Consider the following 19,181-nt stretch of genomic DNA (forward strand, 5'->3'; position numbering starts at 1 on the left):
AGTTCAAAGATGGAATAACACAAGATATGATGAAATACATCCATTTATTTACATGATTTTTGGGTCTTTGAAATTTGGGAAATAATTTTTGTTCCATGTTTCATACATGGTCTGTTTAAAACGTATGTAACTTTAGAAAAAAGGTCAACAGTTTCATAAACTAGAGTACATATGTACATATGTATGCTGAATACATTTTTATATCAGATGCATTAACTTGAATTTTTGGCCTTGCTGTTTACTTCTGCCTGACCGGGCCCTTCTGTTACTAGAAATTGCCTTTCAAGATGAAATGTTGGTTCCGGGTTTCTGATTTTACAAAAAACAGTTTCCAAACATGTGTGTGTATAGTCCGGTTCGACTTATATGTTTTTTTCTTCTTCATTGTGCATTTTTTGGCTGGTTCGACTTACTCCGGAGCGACTTATAGTCTGAATAATACGGTATATGTTTTTCTCTGTGTTTTTATGTTATATTGTGATGTTTGAGCTACTAAGCTAATTTCCCTTTTGGATCAATAAAGTTTGTCTAAGTCTATGTCTAAGTGGTTAAATCAGCACAGCTCCCCACTGTTCAGCATTTACATATCCACAAATCCTCACCGAGCCATTTTCCTTTCATGTGCTCCTTCTTTTTAAAACAAATCAAGACTTGAATTGTTGTTTTCCACCATCAAACCCGTTCCAAACACTATTGTATCCATGACAAGAATCCACATAAAGGCAGCGTAATTTTAAAATCCCCTCTCTCTTTGAAATTCTCTCCACGACTTAAAAAGACAAATGTTGTTTCCCTTCTTCAAAACGAGCCCAATACGAAAACACTTGCTCTTTTCCCATTCATCACCGCACAAGACAATGACGCTACGCGAGTTTCCCCCCCGTCTGTGTGTTCAGATCTGTTGGACTCCGCCGCGATTGGCCGCTTGCCTGTTGGTCGCCCACGGAAAACAGCTCGCAGACGCACAAACACACACACAACTACACAAAACTGCTTAATAGAACTGCGACAAAACTATAAACGCCAATTATTACGCTGGGCGGCAGTTCAAAGTCAGGCCGAGCTAAACGCTATAGGGATCTGCGAAGAGGTGATTAGGGCCACGGTGCGGATGTCGTGTAGGAGATAGCGGGACATGAAACACCTGTAGCGGATCTTTTATGATGGAAATCCTGGGTAACAACGCAACCAGGGACGTGATTTGTAAAGATGAATCGCGGTATGCAAAGGTGACGCCCACGTGGAATGCTAATGCGTAAAGTGCGGAAACGTTTGTTGTATTTTTCTTTTGTTGTGGAATTGTTGGTTTCTGAGAAGTTGTTTACGTTTTTTAGTTAATGGATGGTTAGTTTTTCTGAATAAAGCTGGGAAAATTTGAATAAAAGTGGCCTGAAATCTGAAAAATTTGACATTTTTTTTTAATCTAACTGAACAGTATGTACGTTTCTGTTTTTCATTTTTTCACGTTTTTTATATTTTTATCATGGACTAAAGCAGTTTCACACATTCAAAAACCATCGGATACACGCACTGAGGACAAGCGGAAGAGTCTTGCTCAATGGCACAGCAGTAGGAACAGCAGAGATCTGACAGATTTCAGGTTTATTTGACAAGAACCTCTATCCACCTTGTTCCACCTCGGCCTCTTTTGCATCTTAAATATGTATAATATTATATAAAGTTGGCTCATTTGTGTAAAAAGTTAAATTTTCACGTGCACCAACTCGTCTGTCACGCTGCACCTATTCTCCGAGGCTTTAAAACGACTTTATTGTCCATTTTGAACATATAAAATTGGTTCCTGGCCATTGCTTCCTCATGGTGATCATTCAACAAAATTCCTAACCTCCGCCAACACTTACACACCATATTCATACTTAAAGACACAACAAATGTTTTTTTTCTGCAGGAAACAGAGACACTTTTGTCCTGAGGGCTGCTCCTCTCCTCAATCTGCCCTGACACAGATCTGCTGACCCGCCCTGACCAGTCCTCCTGTTGAACTGCACTGAGACCTTTGACTGAAGCTGTCAAAAAGTCGAAAGTCCCCCTAGTCCTAGTCCTAGGCCCACACTCTTTAGCGCCCTCTACAGTGCACTCGATACACAGCTCACTCTGGCGTCTGGGTGAAAAAAACTAAACTCTGATACAACTTGATTTGAGTCATAAATAAGATCAGATCAGACTCGCACACAAGTATTTACGGATAATAATATAATAATCCTATGAGTTTTTGTCAAGATGGATTTCACATAAATGGACTGGATTATTTGCTTTTTGTCTGAAATGTGGAAATGATCGCTCTTTTAACAGCTGCAGAGTCAATGTAAGTGACTAACGCAAGCGCCACTAACACTAAAACGTTGTATTTAGTTGTGTTTTATTCATAATCACGGATCAGCGGTGTGATAAATCAGCGCTTTTATCTGCTTCATTCAGTCGTGTTGTGTCTAGTTTAACACCTGACGCTGTTCGCCGTTGTTTTCCCGACTCTCGCAATACACTGTGGTCTATATTGACAGCTCTAGTGACCGCCGATGCCCACTACTTTTCAAGGTGTAATGTGGGAAATGTTGAGTGCACTACTTTTTCACCTGCTGGACACTTGGACACCCCTGAAAACAGCGTAACCCCTAAATAGTGCCCTAACCCTGAATTCTACTGAATCTCAGAAGTCGATAAATCCGAGTCAGTTCTCCCGACATCGTTCCATTACAGCGATTGGGGAAAATATGGAGCCTGAGAAAGTTTAAAGTTTTATCATCGCTAGCTCCTGATAATAAATAGTCTGTTAGGTAACGTTAGCTGTCGGCAACTCAATTAATGGCAGTTTGACTTTTACATGTTCAGAAAAAACTTGTGTCTACTGTCAAATGAAGTGAAAGAAAGTTTAAATGTCACTACAAAGTTTTTGGAAGACATTTTCTCTACACAGACACACACTGAACTTGACATATCAAAATGACGAAAAGACAATTCTCCCCGTTTACTGTGAGCGCTGACATTTTTGCTGTGATGTAAATCCGGCCGACTCTTTGTCTGTGTTTTGGAGCTCTGATTTGATTGGCCTTTCCATTGCACTTTCTTGAAGTCGAGGTCGGTTTTCCTTGAGTCTCGAGCGCAAGAGAATGCAGCATGAGTAGGGAACAGTGTGGAGATTCGGACAGAGACTGAGACATTAAAGCCGGGCGTACACTTTGTGACTTTTGGCCTGTTTTGGCCGAGCACCAAAGTCCATCTGTGACATGTTAGTGTCATATGAACCATCTCACACTCTGAGGAGCTCAGGGACCGGCCTCCTGCTGGTGCCCAGAGTCACGACTAAACAAGGGGAGTCAGAGTTTCAGGTTCATGCAGCTAAAACCTGGAACAGTCTGAACATGTGAGACAGACTCTTCTGTGACGCTGTTTAAATCCAGACTCAAAACATTTCTGTTTAACTGTGCATATAACTGAAAGGTTTTCATTCCACACTCTTCTCTCCAATTTATGTCTCTCTTTTTTAAAATTTTAATCTTCATGATTATTTATGTTTTGATTTGTTTTTATTATGATTTTAATGTATTTCTTATTCTGTAAAGCACTTTGAATTACTTTGTGTACGAATTGTGCTGTACAAATAAACTTGCCTTGCCTTGCCTTTTGAGCCGATTTTTAATTTGTGCAACTATTTTTGGGATCAGGCCAAGTTTTCACTTTGTGTTTCGTGCTTCGTGTCGTATACATGGGGTAACGAGAATCGATTAATACCTCACAACCAGCTCTCGATCGGCAAGAATATCAAATCTGTTTGAAATCCAATCGCTTCTCGTGAAGGTTTCGCACTGTTGAAGTCGTCCGGATGGTATGAGAACATGAATCGTGAGCTGTGAACCTTCAAAACCTGCAATTTGGTCGTACAATTTGAGCCGGGGCTGAGTGAAACGATCGAAAATATCGCAAAGTGTCTGGCGTAAGGCGACTGAGACTGAGAGTGAGAATCGCGGGGTAAATGTTGCTGCAGCAAAACTGGAATTTCCCTCAGGATCAATAAAGCATCTCTCTGTAACCAGACTCGGTCCTGCTCACCTTCTGAGATTTGACGAGAACAGCCGTTTCCTTCAATTGTGGGTTACATCTAAAGAAAAGAGACATTTCTGATCATTGAATAACCGCCTTTGTTCCCGCCGCCTCGGAACGCATCATCCGGGCGTCATCGAGAAGGCAGCCTCGCGGAGAATAGAGACTGAACCGGTGCTCTTTGTCTTGTAGCCTCTAATGAAGACTTATGTTCTGCCACACAGCCAGCCAGCAATTACTGTCAGCGCACACAAACTCAAAGTGTCATCACGGGAGAGGGAGCCGAGACAATGCTCCTCGCTCCTCCACGCGTGACATCTTCTGATCACTCCGGATAGGCACACGCGCAAAACATGTAATCTGGGGTAATAATAGGGGGCTTGTAACAGATATGACTAGCGTTTTTTTTTTTTTTTCTTCGTATTTTTACAGTGAGTCGTTAAGGATTCAGTCAAAACATCGGCGTGGTTGCGTGGGCGGTTTTTATCACGTATAAATAACGTATGTAGGGAAAATTGGTGAAGGTAATTCTACTCTAAATTCAGATGAGCTATTAACAAGACGAGCTTTGTAGATGCACGAACCTCTTGACATCGGCTTGTCACGACGCATTTTCAGATCTTGAGAAGAAGAAGGAATCGATTCACGCAAAACGCAGCTCCTGGTTGTCGTCGTTTTTGATACATGAACAGAATTATGAAATGATTAAAGGTTCTATATTACACAAAATGGATTCATGTCAGCTTTAAACCATGTTATAATGTTGGTATCTCATCAGAAACAGACCCGGACTTGTGTTTTGTTTCATTCACACGTGTTCGAGTCATAGTATTATTAGTCTGTCTACATTTCCAAAGCTCAAAATGCTCTGTTCCACCTTGTGATGTGATGCGCGGCGGTAACAGCTAACTTTTCCCTTTAGTTCAGTACATATAGGCAATTCCACAGCTAAAAGGTTCCAAGGTTTGTGTGTTAAACATGTGTGATCAGAAAAAAGTGTAATATACTGTAGGCCACAGGTGTCAAACATACGGCCCGGGGGCCAGATCCGGCCCTCCAAGACTTTTAATGTGGCCCTTGGGTGATTTTCTACTAAAATATTTTAATTATATTTTCTATTAAAATATTGGTAATTTTCTGCGGTGTTTATCACAGCAGCGTCTCCAGTGTCTCTGTACGTGGCCCCTCCCACCAGAGCAGCACAAATGAAGACTTGTCTCTTTCCAAACGCTCTTAAAGGACGATCGTTTTGACTGTTGACCGTGACACCCTCATCAACAAAATGTCCAAAATGAGAAAAGTGGAGCCGAGTGCAGGATTTTCCAAGAAAAATGGACTTATTCCTGTTTACATACAAGTTCATGTTAAAACATTGTGTTGTAATTGAATTTTTCTTAAAGTTTCAGGTTGTTCATAATATTATAAACTTATAATAAGAAAGAGTTCATCAATTAAAAAAGATTTCTGTAATAGATTTGTGTTTCTCTGCACAAATATTTGAACTTATTGTTATTTTTGGGGTTTATATGACATGAGTTTTCTGATCCGGCCCCTTTGAGATCAAAGTAGGTTGGAAACGGCCCCCGGACCAAAATGAGTTCGACACCCCTGCTGTAGGCCCTTCAATCTGAGTCCTGCACAGGTCAATTTTTGGAGGCCCCAGACCCGCTCGGTACAGCTCTACACCCGCCCGTTAAGCCATGACTGTATCAAAATTAAATCCGCACCCGCCCAGACCCGTTAAAATTCCACCCGTTACCCTCCCGTGCCCGTGATAAATCGGGGTCAGCACATTAGTCTGACAGCCCAATAGTCCAGGACTACACCAGGACTGGACCAGGACTAAACCAGGACTGAACGTACGTCATTAGTGGATTATAAATATATGCACGCTGCAACCGCCAAGCTGATCACCAGGACTACACCAGGACTGGACAAGGACTACACCAGGACTGGACAAGGACTACACCAGGACTGGACAAGGACTAGACCAGGACTGGACAAGGACTACACCAGGACTGGACAAGGACTAGACCAGGACTGGACAAGGACTACACCAGGACTGGACAAGGACTAGGCCAGGACTGGACAAGGACTAGACCAGGACTAAACCAGGACTAAACCAGGACTGGACCAGGACTGGACAAGGACTACACCAGGACTGGACAAGGACTAGACCAGGACTAAACCAGGACTAAACCAGGACTGACCAGGACTGGACAAGGACTACACCAGGACTGGACAAGGACTAGACCAGGACTAAACCAGGACTAAACCAGGACTGGACCAGGACTGGACAAGGACTACACCAGGACTGGACAAGGACTAGACCAGGACTAAACCAGGACTAAACCAGGACTGGACCAGGACTGGACAAGGACTACACCAGGACTGGACAAGGACTGGACCAGGACTAAACCAGGACTACCAGGACTAGACCAGGACTACACCAGGACTGGACAAGGACTAGACAGGACTGGACAAGGACTACACCAGGACTGGACAAGGACTGGACAGGACTAAACCAGGACTAAACCAGGACTAAACCAGGACTGGACCAGGACTGAACCAGGACTAAACCAGGACTGGACCAGGACTGGACAAGGACTACACCAGGACTGGACAAGGACTGGACAAGGACTAAACCAGGACTAAACCAGGACTAAACCAGGACTGAACCAGGACTGGACCAGGACTGGACCAGGACTGGACAACGACTACACCAGGACTGGACAAGGACTAGACCAGGACTAAACCAGGACTAAACCAGGACTGGACCAGGACTACACCAGGACTGGACAAGGACTGGACAAGGACTAAACCAGGACTAAACCAGGACTGGACCAGGACTGAACCAGGACTAAAACAAGACTGGATCAGCTCTAAACCAGTACTAAACCAGGACTGGACCAGGACTGAACCAGATCTAAACCAGGACTAAAACATGCCGAGATGATCAACTCCACTGATGGTTTTATGTAATAAAAACACTAAAGTCTCTCTCAGGCTCAGCGGGAAAAGACCGTGAAATGGCATTTGTTTCCAGGGCGAACGGGAAAAAATACTTGATACTTGATGTTTCCAGGACAACGGACGTCCTGGAAACATCAAGTATCAAGTAATTTTTCTCCCGTTCGTCGTTCATTTGATTCACCTGACCCGCCTGGATGTAATCACTCCCTGCCTGCACACCTGCAGTCAAAACTGTCAGGTATGAAAACAAATCATTGCTCTGTAAAAATAACCTAATAACATAAATTATGGGAAGACCAAGTGGATCTCATTGAACGGAGACAAGACACAGCTCCAGATCCACTTGTCTTTGCAAAGTTTTATCAAATCGTGTGGTTCTGGCTGGACAGGTAAAGCGTAAACACCTCCAACCACCATAAATCAACTCATATGAAGCACAAAGACAAGGTGAGAGAAGAGTCTTGCCCAAGGACACAATAACATGCACTGCTCCGACAGGGTTTGAACCATCATGCCTTAAGACACAGGTGTCAAACATAAGGCCCGGGGGCCAGATCCGGCCCTCCAAGACCTTTAATCTGGCCCTCAGCTGACTTTCTACTAAAACATTGTAATTATATTTTCTATAAAAATCTTGTTAATTTTCTGCGGTGTTTATCACAGCAGCGTCTCCGGCGTCTCTGTACGTGGCCCCTCCCACCAGAGCAGCACAAATGAAGACTTGTCTCTTTCCAAACGCTCTTAAAGGACGATCGTTTTGACTGTTGACCGTGACACCCTCATCAGAAAAATGTCCAACATGAGAAAAGTGGAGCCAAGTGCAGGATTTTACAACAAAAATTGACACATTCCTGTTTCCATACAAGTTCATGTTAAAATATTGTGTTGAAATTGTATTTTTCTTAAAGTTTCAGGTTGTTCGTAATATTATAATATTTTGTAAAAGAAAGAGTTCATCAATTAAAAAAAGATTTCTGTAATAGATTTGTGTTTCTCTGCACAAATATGTGAAATTATTGTTATTTGTGGGGTTTATATGACATGAGTTTTTTGATCCGGCCCCTTTGGGATTAAAGTAGGTTGGATACGGCCCCCGGACCAAAATGAGTTTGACACCCCTGCCTTAAGATATACGGCACTACACTTATTGCAAACTTTACTTTACTAACAGAATTCTTGGACTCACCGTCGCTGTTGACACACTGCACTTGTGGGTTCTGAGTGCCCGGTCCACACGCCTTCTCGTTATCGGGCACACACTCGTCCAGATTGACCACCAGCCAGTCGTAGCAGCTGGGGTCCTCACAGGGGATGGCCTCCACCAGGTGAGGGCAGTTCCCCATCCCGCCTGTGGGGTCATTCACGATCCTCCTCTTCCTCAGTTTGAAGCCTGAAAGACAATTATAGGCAATGTCAGCTACAGTAACTTTTCAGTTTGGGGTTCGTCACCTGTTTGTTTCTATGGAGATGTCATTGCTCTGCTTCAAATGTTCCTCAGTGTGACATTAAACAGCTCTACTTTACATTTCAATCCAATCCACTTTATTTCTATAGCACATTTCACAAACAAACTGTTTCCAAAGTGCTGCACAAATACATAAAAAATAACAACAATAAGATGATAAAGTAAATTACTAAAATAATACTAGTCTTAAAGTAATAAAACTAGTAAAATAATATAAAACCAGTAAAATAAAAATAAAACTATATCATAGAATAGAAATAAATAAACCAATAAATAAATTAAATCAGTAAAACCAATAAAAACACATAAAAATAAATAAAAGACACAGAGGACCACACGACTCACGCGGTGTTAAAAGCCAGAGAATAAAAGTGGGTTTTCAGACGAGATTTAAAACTCTCCACTGTGGGGGCTGCTCGAACAGAGTTTAGGGTCGACCACAGAGAAGGTCTTGTCCCCTCTGGTTTTAAGTCTCGTCTTAGGCCTGAGCTGGAGCTGGACCTCGGACCTCAGAGCGCAGGGGTATAAAATTTGGATGAGGTCCGAGACGTACTGTGGAGCCATCCAATCCATCCATAAGGGCCGGGTCGCGGGGGGAGCAGCCTAAGCAGGGACTCCCAGACTTCCTTCACCCCAGACACGTCCTCCAGCTCCTCCGGGGGGACCCCGAGGCGTTCCCAGGCCAGCCGAGAGACATAGTCCCTCCAGCGTGTCCTGGGTCTTCCCCGGGGCCTCCTCCCGGCGGGACATGCCCGGAACACCTCCCGAGGGAGGCGCCCAGGAGGCATCCGGAACAGATGCCCGAGCCACCTCAACTGGCTCCTCTCGACGTGGAGGAGCAGCGGCTCTACTCCGAGCTCCTCACCCTATCTCTAAGGGAGCGCCCAGCCACCCTGCGGAGGAAACTCATTTCGAGCGCTTGTATCCGCGATCTCGTCCTTTCGGTCACTACCCAGAGCTCATGACCATAGGTGAGAGTAGGAACGAAGACTGACGGTAAATCGAGAGCTTCGCCTTTCGACTCAGCTCCCACTTCACCACAACGGTCCGATACAGCGACCGCATCACTGCCGAAGCTGCACCGATCCGCCTGTCAATCTCACGTTCCGTCCTCCCCTCACTCATGAACAAGACCCGAGATACTTGAACTCCTCCACTTGAGGCAAAGACCCCACCCACTCGGAGAGGGCAAGCCACCTTTTTCCGGTCGAGAACCATGGCCTCGGACTTGGAAGAGCTGATCTTCATCCCAGCCGCTTCACACTCGGCTGCAAACCGCCCCAGTGCACATTGCAGGTCCTGGCTCGATGAAGCCAACAGGACAACATCGTCCGCAAACAGCAGAGATGAAATCCTGTGGTCCCCAAACCGGACCCCCTCCGGCCCCTGACTGCACCTAGAAATTCTATCCATAAATACAATGAACAGAACCGGTGACAAAGGGCAGCCCTGGCGGAGTCCAACATGCACCGGGAACAGGTCTGACTTACTGCCGGCAATGCGAACACAGCTCCTGCTCCGGTCATACAGGGACCGGACAGCCCTTAGCAAAGGGCCCCGGACCCCATACTCCCAGAGCACCCCCCACAGGACGCCACGAGGGACACGGTCGAATGCCTTCTCCAGATCCACAAAACACATGTGGACTGGTTGGGCAAACTCCCATGAACCCTCGAGCACCCGATGGAGAGTGTAGAGCTGGTCCAGTGTTCCACGGCCAGTCCATTCAAAGCTTTAAAAACAAACAATAAAATCTTAAAATCAATTCTAAAATTAACAGGGAGCCAGTGCAAAGATGCAAGGATTGGGGTTATGTGCTCTTCTCTCCTTTTTGTTCCTGTTAAAAGTCGCGCTGCAGAATTTTGGACTAACTGTAGTCGGTAAAGTGCGTTTTGCGAAATGCCGGAATAAAGTGCATTACAGTCGTCCAGGCGTGATGAAATAAAAGCCTGCATAACTTGTTCAAATAGTTTAAAAGATAAAAAAGGTTTAACTTTAGATAAAAGCCGCAAATGATAAAAACTTGATTTTAAAACATTGTTAATCTGTTTATCAAATTTAAAATCACTGTCTAAGATGACGCCAAGGTTGGTGACCGTGGGACGAACATGATTTTTGAGGAATCCCACATTAGTGAGGGAACTGTTGGCCCCAAACTGTATCACCTCAGTCTCATTTATTCAATTACAGATGGTTTAATTGCTCAGAAATACCTAGAAAAACAAAGATTTGTCCTGTAACTTCAGGTTTGGTCTCCATGAAGATAGAAAGATTTAATACCATATTGTGAAACATTCCAGAACAGTTACACACCACTCCCCACTCCTGTAATCGAACTGTAGTAAATCTACAATATATACTCCTTATTACACTGTAGAATTAAAACTTGGGGATGGTCAGAAACAGAGCTGGAGCTGCGTCTTGTTTCATTCACACGTGTTAGAGCAACCCTTTATTATTAGTCTGTCTACATCTCCAAAGCTCAAAATGCTCTGTTCCACCTTGTGATGTCATGAAGTGATAGTTTTCAAGTTATTAACAGCTCCTTTTACCTTTAGCTCAGTAGAGATTGGCAATTCCGGGGCTGAAATCATCCAAATGATTCTAGTGAAGGTGTGTGGAGTTTAAAAACACAATGGAGCACTTCCTGTATTACCACATGACATCACAAGATGGAACAGAGTTTCTTCTGTTTGAGAGAAGAACTCAGAAACGTTGCCTCCCTGTCTTGGTGAATGTGTATTATGAATGTAAATGCGGGTGGATAATCTTTTTTTATTTCCTACGAGGACGACTCAAATATACATTGAGTAATAATGTGTTTACTGCAGCTTTGCGCACATTTGTTTACGTTTTACAGAAACAAAACTTAAAACCACATGGCTAAAAACAGCTCTTTCCTTGTGCGCTGATGCGGTTCAGCTTCTGTCGGACTAAAGGACATGACTCAGTGGAATATGAGTGTTCTTTCTGTGACAGAGGATGTGCTGCTGATGATGAGTCTGTTCTGTAGCGTTGAAGATGGTTCATGTGTAACTTTTCAGAGATTATAAATCTGCAGGTCATACGCATAGACCGTATAGTGGTGCAGCTTTGTATTTTACCAATCATATTGATAATACAGTAATACCATATAACCCGGTAAAATGCTGAGAAGGTTTAACGGTATCAAAATTTGGATACCGCTCAACCCTGCTTCCGACCCTAGAATCCAAAACACAGACAGAACAAGCCAAATACATCCATGTTTTACTCATGACACAAGGAGAACATGCAAACTCCCAGTATTGGGAAGGTGACTTTTAAAATGTAATCCCCTACACATTACAGATTACATACACCAAAATGTAGTTTGTAACAGAATCCATTAAATTACTTAAGGGGAGTAACATAATCTGAATACTTTGGATTATTTGATTTGCTGTAGAGAAGCAAAAACGAGGATATCGTAACATTAGATGTTTTGTCTGATAAAAGAAAAGAAAAAGCCCAGACTTTACTGAACCAAATAAAAAATATTATTGATAGAAGAGGAGGAGACACGTCCACACAGCATGGTTTAGTCCTGTTAAATCCTGTTTTAATCCTGTTTTAGTCCTGTTTTAGACCTGGTTTAGTCCTGGTTTAGATCTAGTTTAGATCTTGTTTAGACCTGGTTTAGACCTGGTTTTAGACCTGGTCTAGTCCTGGTTTAGATCTAGTTTAGACCTGGTTTTAGTCCTGGTTTAGTCCTGGTTTAGATCTAGTTTAGATCTAGTTTAGGCCTGGTTTAGTTTCCGGCAATGAGTGGAATTACTGAAAAAAAAAAAAAAAGGGGATATAGCCCAAAATGTGAAAACAGGAAAATACTGCCATATAATCCATTTATTTCAACAAAGTAACTGTAATCCAACTGTAACCGAATACAGTTACTCATAATTTGTACTCTGATTACGTAACTCCGGTACATGTAATCTGTTACTCCCCAACACTGCAAACTCCACACAGAAAAGCACACACACTGTCCATGACTCTGTCCCTTCTTCAGTAAAGTGGTACTTTTAATAGGACAAGTACAAGAACACGACCTCTTAGATCTTCACCCTAAATGATCGAACCCTATGGAAAACACTGCAAGAGTTTAATGACAAGACCTCCTCTCTAATCACCATCGGCGCCCCCTAGTGTCATATGAAAATGTTGTATGTAACGCGCACATTAGCGTCGTGCAGTCCCGGGGTGCGTTTGATGAGAACTATTATATTGCGTTTATGCGACGGTCCATTAACTCCACCGTTGACAGAAACTCCGAGAAGTGCAATGATTCCGCTTCATTACGAGAGCTTTAATCCAAAATGAAGGAGGAGGATAATGTGTTTCCCTGCTCAAAATGGCCGCTGTCCACTTTAGCAAATTAACAATGGCGAGAGTGAGTCCTAATGAGACTCTAGAGCGGGTGAGTCTGAATTAACCGGTCACCAAGGAAACCGCATTGATTTCCTCCGACGACAAACTGGCGAAGACAATTAGTCGGGATTGTGTCTTTCATCTTTTGCGTTACGGCGATCAGACTCTGTCCCTCGGCGATCAATTGTAATTAATTTTGTGCCTTACAAGAGAATTTGTAGAAGAGGTTATTATGATGTCATATTTTTAAAACATGTACAGTGCTGAGGACTGCTCTGGGGGTCATAGGTCATAAATCAAGCTTTTGGGGGAGAAATTTGTTGTATAGCTGGAAAAACAGATAAAATACAACAAAATCAGAGGCGGTGACATCTGCAGGTACAACCTTGAGACAATAGGCTCTATTCACACTCACGTCACAAACCAGGAAGACATTTGGAAACATGCAATGACAACTTCCCAGGCCTAATTTTATTCATCTCCATGTCACTGAAGCGTTCCATTCTGTTCGGCAAATCAACAGTTACAACCACACCTCAGTTTTCATCATTTCCACACTGACACACGACTCCGAGCGCACTGGGGTCATGTGATTAGAAGAGACGAGGCTCCAAATTCAAGATGATTCCAAACAGCACATACGTATGCAGTCTTCATTTTACCGCTGATCACATTTACTTCAGTGGTTTTGATCACAGTCGGTCGGTGAGTCCAGTGTCGGGAACTACACCAGAAGTTGTCATCGCATGTTTCCAAGCGTGTTCCTGGTTTGTGATGTAAGTGTGAATAAAGCTGTCAGAATAATTTTATTATCCCATATTTGCTAAATACTTGTGTGATATTCTAGGCCTATGAGTTAACCATTTATGTAACTACAATTCTTTGATTTATAATGTACCAATCACTTGTATGAAAATGAATAACCTCTGTGTGTTTGACAACTGTGTGCAGTGGCCTATCGCTCTAGTGAACCTCGAGATGATTCCTCACATGAAGCCAACTCCCACTGTCACACATGCAAGTGTCTGACCAAACCTAAGGCACCTCCTGATTGTTAATCATGTTTTATGTGTTTGTACTATGCATAGCTGCACCAGTTTCTTATTATGTCTTTGCTGTTTCCCCTTCCCCTTGAGAATTATCATTCTGTAACTAGGGCCTCCTAATGAAATAAAAAGAGGAGAACGGCCTTGAGTCATCAGAACGTGTGGAGACTGTTGGTTTTGATGCTCTCTGCCCGTTCTCCTCGCGAGTAAAACTGAATTAATCTCTTGTCTTTCTTCTTGTTTACAATGTTTAGATAAACCTAACAAAAGCCTATTCTCATTCCATGCCGTCATTTGGCCAACTGGTAAATACTAGACCAGTGATTCTTAACCATAGGACCAGGGCTCAAAGCAGGGCCAGGACCAGCTCCTTGGAGGGCCCACAATCAGTACAATAAAATGTATTTAATATGAGATAGGGCCCCAGGTTACTTTGTTCAGAAAAAAGTCAGGCCCCAAGATTGAAAAGGTTAATAACCCCTGTACTACACCACTACAGTCAGAATGCTTTTCATCAAAGGCAAATGCAAATTAGTAAAGATACTGTTAGGCTAAATATACATTTCTTTTCCATTTTCTTCCTCTTGTCCTGGGCTGGGTAATGGGGGATAACAGTTTAAGCAGGGTCTCCCAAACTTCCCGCACCCTAGACATTTTCTCCAGCTCCTCCAGCAGGATCCTGAGGCGTTCCCAGGCCAGCTCAGAGATTCTGTCCCTCCCGTGTGTCCTGGGTCTTCCCTGTGGCCTCCTGCCGGTGGGACATGAACACCTCAGAACAGAAGCCCGTCCCTTAGAGGCAGGGTTAGAAGCTCAGTCAAGAGAAGCAAGGAGCAGCGACTCCACTCCGAGCTCCTTCCGCATGATTGTGTGTGTGACAATCACTCTGCCAAGGAAACTCATCTGGACGGCTTGTATCCACCATCATGTCCTTTGGGTCATTAACCAACGATCATGATCATAATTTGTCTTTTATCTCTGTGCCTGGTTCTATAATGTGGAAGTCTTGTTTACAACTGTCTTAGGCTACGTTCAGACTGCAGGGCTTAACGCTCAATTCCGATTTTTTTGTGAAATCCGATGTTTTTGCGAGGTTGTTCACATTTCCAATTAAATGCGACTTGTATGTGACTCCAGTGTGAATGTTAAACGGCCCAAAAGTGTCCCGCATGTGCACTGGAGACACGATGACGTCCACCGCAGCGAGCGTCTCTGTGTTTACGGAAGTTGTCCAAACACGGACACGAGCATTGAGCACCTGGAGATTTTAAAGTTCCTCTCGTACCGGAGCCAGAACATGAACAACTTACTTGTTTTAAGGAGGAGATTGAGAAGGAGAAGGACGAGGTTTTTGTGGGGCAGCGGCAGCGACGTCCGTTGAAAGGAACGTGTGGATGTGGAGACGGAGCCAAGAGTGGTGAGTGGTGATGTGCTTCACTTCAGTGACACGGAGTTCATTAACAATTTTCACCTACTTCAGCGCAGAATAGTGACGTTTGTGGCTTGTTGATAACGTGTAGGTCGGATGAATGCGCTTTGGCCGTTCACACTGAAGTCGCATGTCAAAAGATCAGATATGTATCGGTTTCAGGAGCACATATCCAAGTGTCCTGGGTCACATTTGAAAAAATCAGATCTGTGTCGTTCAGACTGTCATTAAAAGATCAGATACAGGTCACATAGGGGCCAAAAAATCAGATTTGGGTCACTTCAGGCTGCAGTCTGAATGCAGCCTTATTTATTTCATATAAAAAGCAATAAAATATCATCCTTCAAGCCTTTGTCGTGTATGATCATCCAATATAAATATGTGTGTATATAATTTTCTTTTCAATGGACGTTATAAAAGTCTGAATACATCAAATATGAAGACACCACTCCACCAGTTATTGAATTAAAATCAATAATTCCACTTCACATCCTATTAATCCTACAGCAGCTTTTGTTCTGTCAATCGCTCAAGGGCACGTGATTCCTCGACCCATGTCCTCGTAAAGGGCTTTGGGAGAGGGGAGGGGCCACGGGGGCAGCGGGGGGCGAGGGTGCACCAAGGTGACCCCAACCCTAATCCTGCTGCACCGGCCTCTGCTCCGGTCCGATAACGCAGCATCGCCGCGGGACTCTGTGACAGCAGGGGGAGACAGTACACAAACCAATACAGTGTTTTTAATTTCATTTCCGTCTCCCCCCCCTCCCAGCGTTTATTCAATCAGAGAGGTCAGCTAAACACAAACCGCCACGTGTCGAGAGCCATTGACGGAGGGTTTATCTGCGAGTGGGAGGCGTCTGGGGCGAGGGGAAGACGCGGTGAGGGGAATTCAATTGAACGGGGCATCAGTCACCGCTGTTATCTGCGGGGAGGGAGTTATGAATGGGAGAGGAGTGAGATGGGAGACAGGGCTTGTCAAGAATCGCCGGCTTCATTTTGACGGAAGACGCGCGCCGAAGAAACAGTGATCGCGTGATAGATGAGAGCGCCAGGGACCGCGGCCATCACCAAAACAAAAAAGATCTTATTCTGGTGATGAGTTCAGTGCTCTGTTGAGAATTATTATGTAAATCAACTTCTATACGATTTTAGTCATTTATTTATAACACCAAAACCCAGTCAGCAGCAGAGGGAGCAGCTCATCATTGCTCCAAATACAAATTTTTAAATATTTACATATATACATTATTCCTACAGCCCAGACTTTCTTTACTTTTTAAGATTGAATTTATGTCCCAGAATGCTACACTTCCTCACAGATACAGGTGAGGAGCTCCAGGCAGTTCTGTACAAATGTGATGGACCTAAAGTTCACAGAAGAGTCTCTCTAGAGGAAGCGCTTGTCCCCCTGACTCCTGCTTCTTCACACGATCTCACAAACACTTTAAGGGCTGCGGTGTCTGGTTGAGAAAACTCTTATACACAAGATGTTTGGAAAATCCCTCAGTCGTCCATGGTAAAAGGAGAAGTGGACAACAGTTTATTTGGTTGAAGACGTTTCGCAGCGTTCATCCAAGCTGCTTCTTCAGTTCTGGTCAGACGCTGGTGGACATTACCTTCTATCTGCCTGAAGGGAGGAGCTAACTACAATGAAACTACTCTGTTAGTTTCAGAGTAGTTCCCCTCCCACACGACCACCGAGGACTCGCGACCGCCCCGGCATGCCACTCTCTCTTCCCCACATCCGCCCAGACCAACAGCTCGTCCATTAGACACGTTACATAATGCACCTTTAAATATTTTTAGGAGTCATTTTCGCCTCTATTGGCCAACCATAAAAATGACCCATGTCCGTAATAGACATATTTCCTTGTAATCGTGCATAGAATTTAATTCCTGAATTTGGTCCAAATCCGATAATGTTGATGTTTCATGTCTAGGGGGCGCTATAGTGTTCACTTTTCATATGCTTTTTAGTGTATTATATTCAGGCCGTGATCAGGCATTAGTGAAATTTCAGCACAATGGGATTAAGCATGTCCCTGTAATCATTTTAAAAATATTTTGGGGGGTATTCTTTGTGCCCCTGCTGGCCAACCGTGAAAAACGCATCATGTCCGTAATAGATTTTTTTGCTTGTAATCATGCATAGAATTTAATTAAGTTGGTACTAATCTGATATTGTTTACTTTTCATGTCTAAACTGCACTGAACTGAACTAATATGACCCCACACTCAGTCCAATTCAATAAGCCTAACTAACTAAAAGAAACTGTAAACAAGTGTGTGTGTGTGTTAGTTCTAGAGTAGTTTCAGTGTAGTTAGCTCCTCCCTGCAGACAGATATAAGGCAGTGTCCACCAGCGTCTGACCAGAACTGAAAAAGCAGCTTGGGTGAGCTGAGAAATGTATTCAACCAAATAAACTTTTGTCCAGCTGACAAATAAAATTTCTCCTTTTAATCTTATACACCGGACTAAGGCTAAGTTCAGACTGCAGCCTGAAGTGACCCAAATCCGATTTTTTGGCCCCTATGTGACCTGTATCCGATTTTTTCAAATGTGACCCAGGCCACTTCGATATGTGGTCCTAAAACTGATACATATCTGATCTTTTGACATGCGACTTCAGTCTGAACGGCCAAAGCGCATTCATCCACCTACACATTATCAACAAGCCACAAACGACACTATTCTGCGCTGAAGTAGGCGAAAATTGTTAATGAACTCTGTGTCACTGAAGTGAAGCACATCGCCACTCACCACTCTTGGCTACGTCTCCACATCCACACGTTCCTTTCAACGGACGTCGCTGCCGCTGTCCCACAAAACACCACGGCCAAAAACCTCGTCCTTCTCCTTCTCAATCTCCTCCTTAAAACAAGTAAGTTGTTCATGTTCTGGCTCCGGTACGAGAGGAACTTTAAAATCTCCAGGTGCTCAATGCTGCGTCCATGTTTGGACAACTTCCGTAAACACAGAGCACGCTCGCTGCGGTTGACGTCGTCGTGTCTCCAGTGCACATGTGGGACACTTTTGGGCCGTTTAATGTTCACACTGGAGTCACATACAAGTCACATTTAATTGGAAATGTGAACGACCTCGCAAAAACATCGGATTTCACAAAAAAATCCGAATTGAGCATTAAGCCCTGCAGTCTGAACGTAGCCTAAGATTGGCCAACATGATGACATTCGCCAAACATTTTATATTTTTAACAATATTGCAATAATGATGTGGTATAGGTTTCTTATCTAATGTCTTGAATGCTTGTTTGTACAAGTTCTGCAGAGTTTGGATTTCAGTTTTACAGCACACTGACTTGTAGATGTCAGTTGTATTTTCAGTGATTCATACATGTTTGAGTTGTTCTGTAAAATTCCAGTTTGAACACTCACAGCTCTGCACTTATTGCACTTGGATTATTTGGAAAAAAGGTTTTACTATGATCCACATTGGGTTGAACAATGTTATGTTGATATTTTTCACATCTGCAGTGGGAGTTGATCGGCAATATGGCATCTTGAAAATAAGCGAATAAAGACTTCTCAAATATCTTTGTGTTTGTGAAAAATAATTTCCCGTGGGGACAATAAAGTCTAACGTCTGAAAATCTGTCCAAATAAAACTTTGAGAGGAGAAACAGTGAGAGGAAACAACTATAACACTATTAAGCTCTGACAAGTCTGCTTTAATCTTTTGACAAAATCCTACCACTGTTCCTATGTAAACATTTTATTGACATTGTAAGTTATCCAAAGTTACACATCTTGACTTTTCACAATCTTCAGAGACCAGAGTAAAGTTTGCCATCATGCTAAAGCTAAG

General features: G+C 43.4%; 1 protein-coding gene across 1 annotated transcript in view; it reads right to left on the reverse strand.

Annotated features, from left to right (window-relative positions):
• Nucleotides 1-19,181, reverse strand: part of thsd7aa (thrombospondin, type I, domain containing 7Aa) — a 437,777-nt gene that overhangs the window by 170,530 nt on the left and 248,066 nt on the right. Inside the window, exon 8 of the mRNA XM_055157370.1 lies at nt 8,219-8,422. Coding sequence (XP_055013345.1) covers nt 8,219-8,422 — 204 coding nt within the window. The remainder of the gene's footprint in view (nt 1-8,218; nt 8,423-19,181) is intronic.

This window comes from Boleophthalmus pectinirostris, unplaced genomic scaffold, assembly GCF_026225935.1.
Source record: "Boleophthalmus pectinirostris isolate CB_2022bp ecotype Guang Dong unplaced genomic scaffold, ASM2622593v1 HiC_scaffold_21, whole genome shotgun sequence".
NCBI classification, from domain to species: domain Eukaryota; kingdom Metazoa; phylum Chordata; class Actinopteri; order Gobiiformes; family Gobiidae; genus Boleophthalmus; species Boleophthalmus pectinirostris.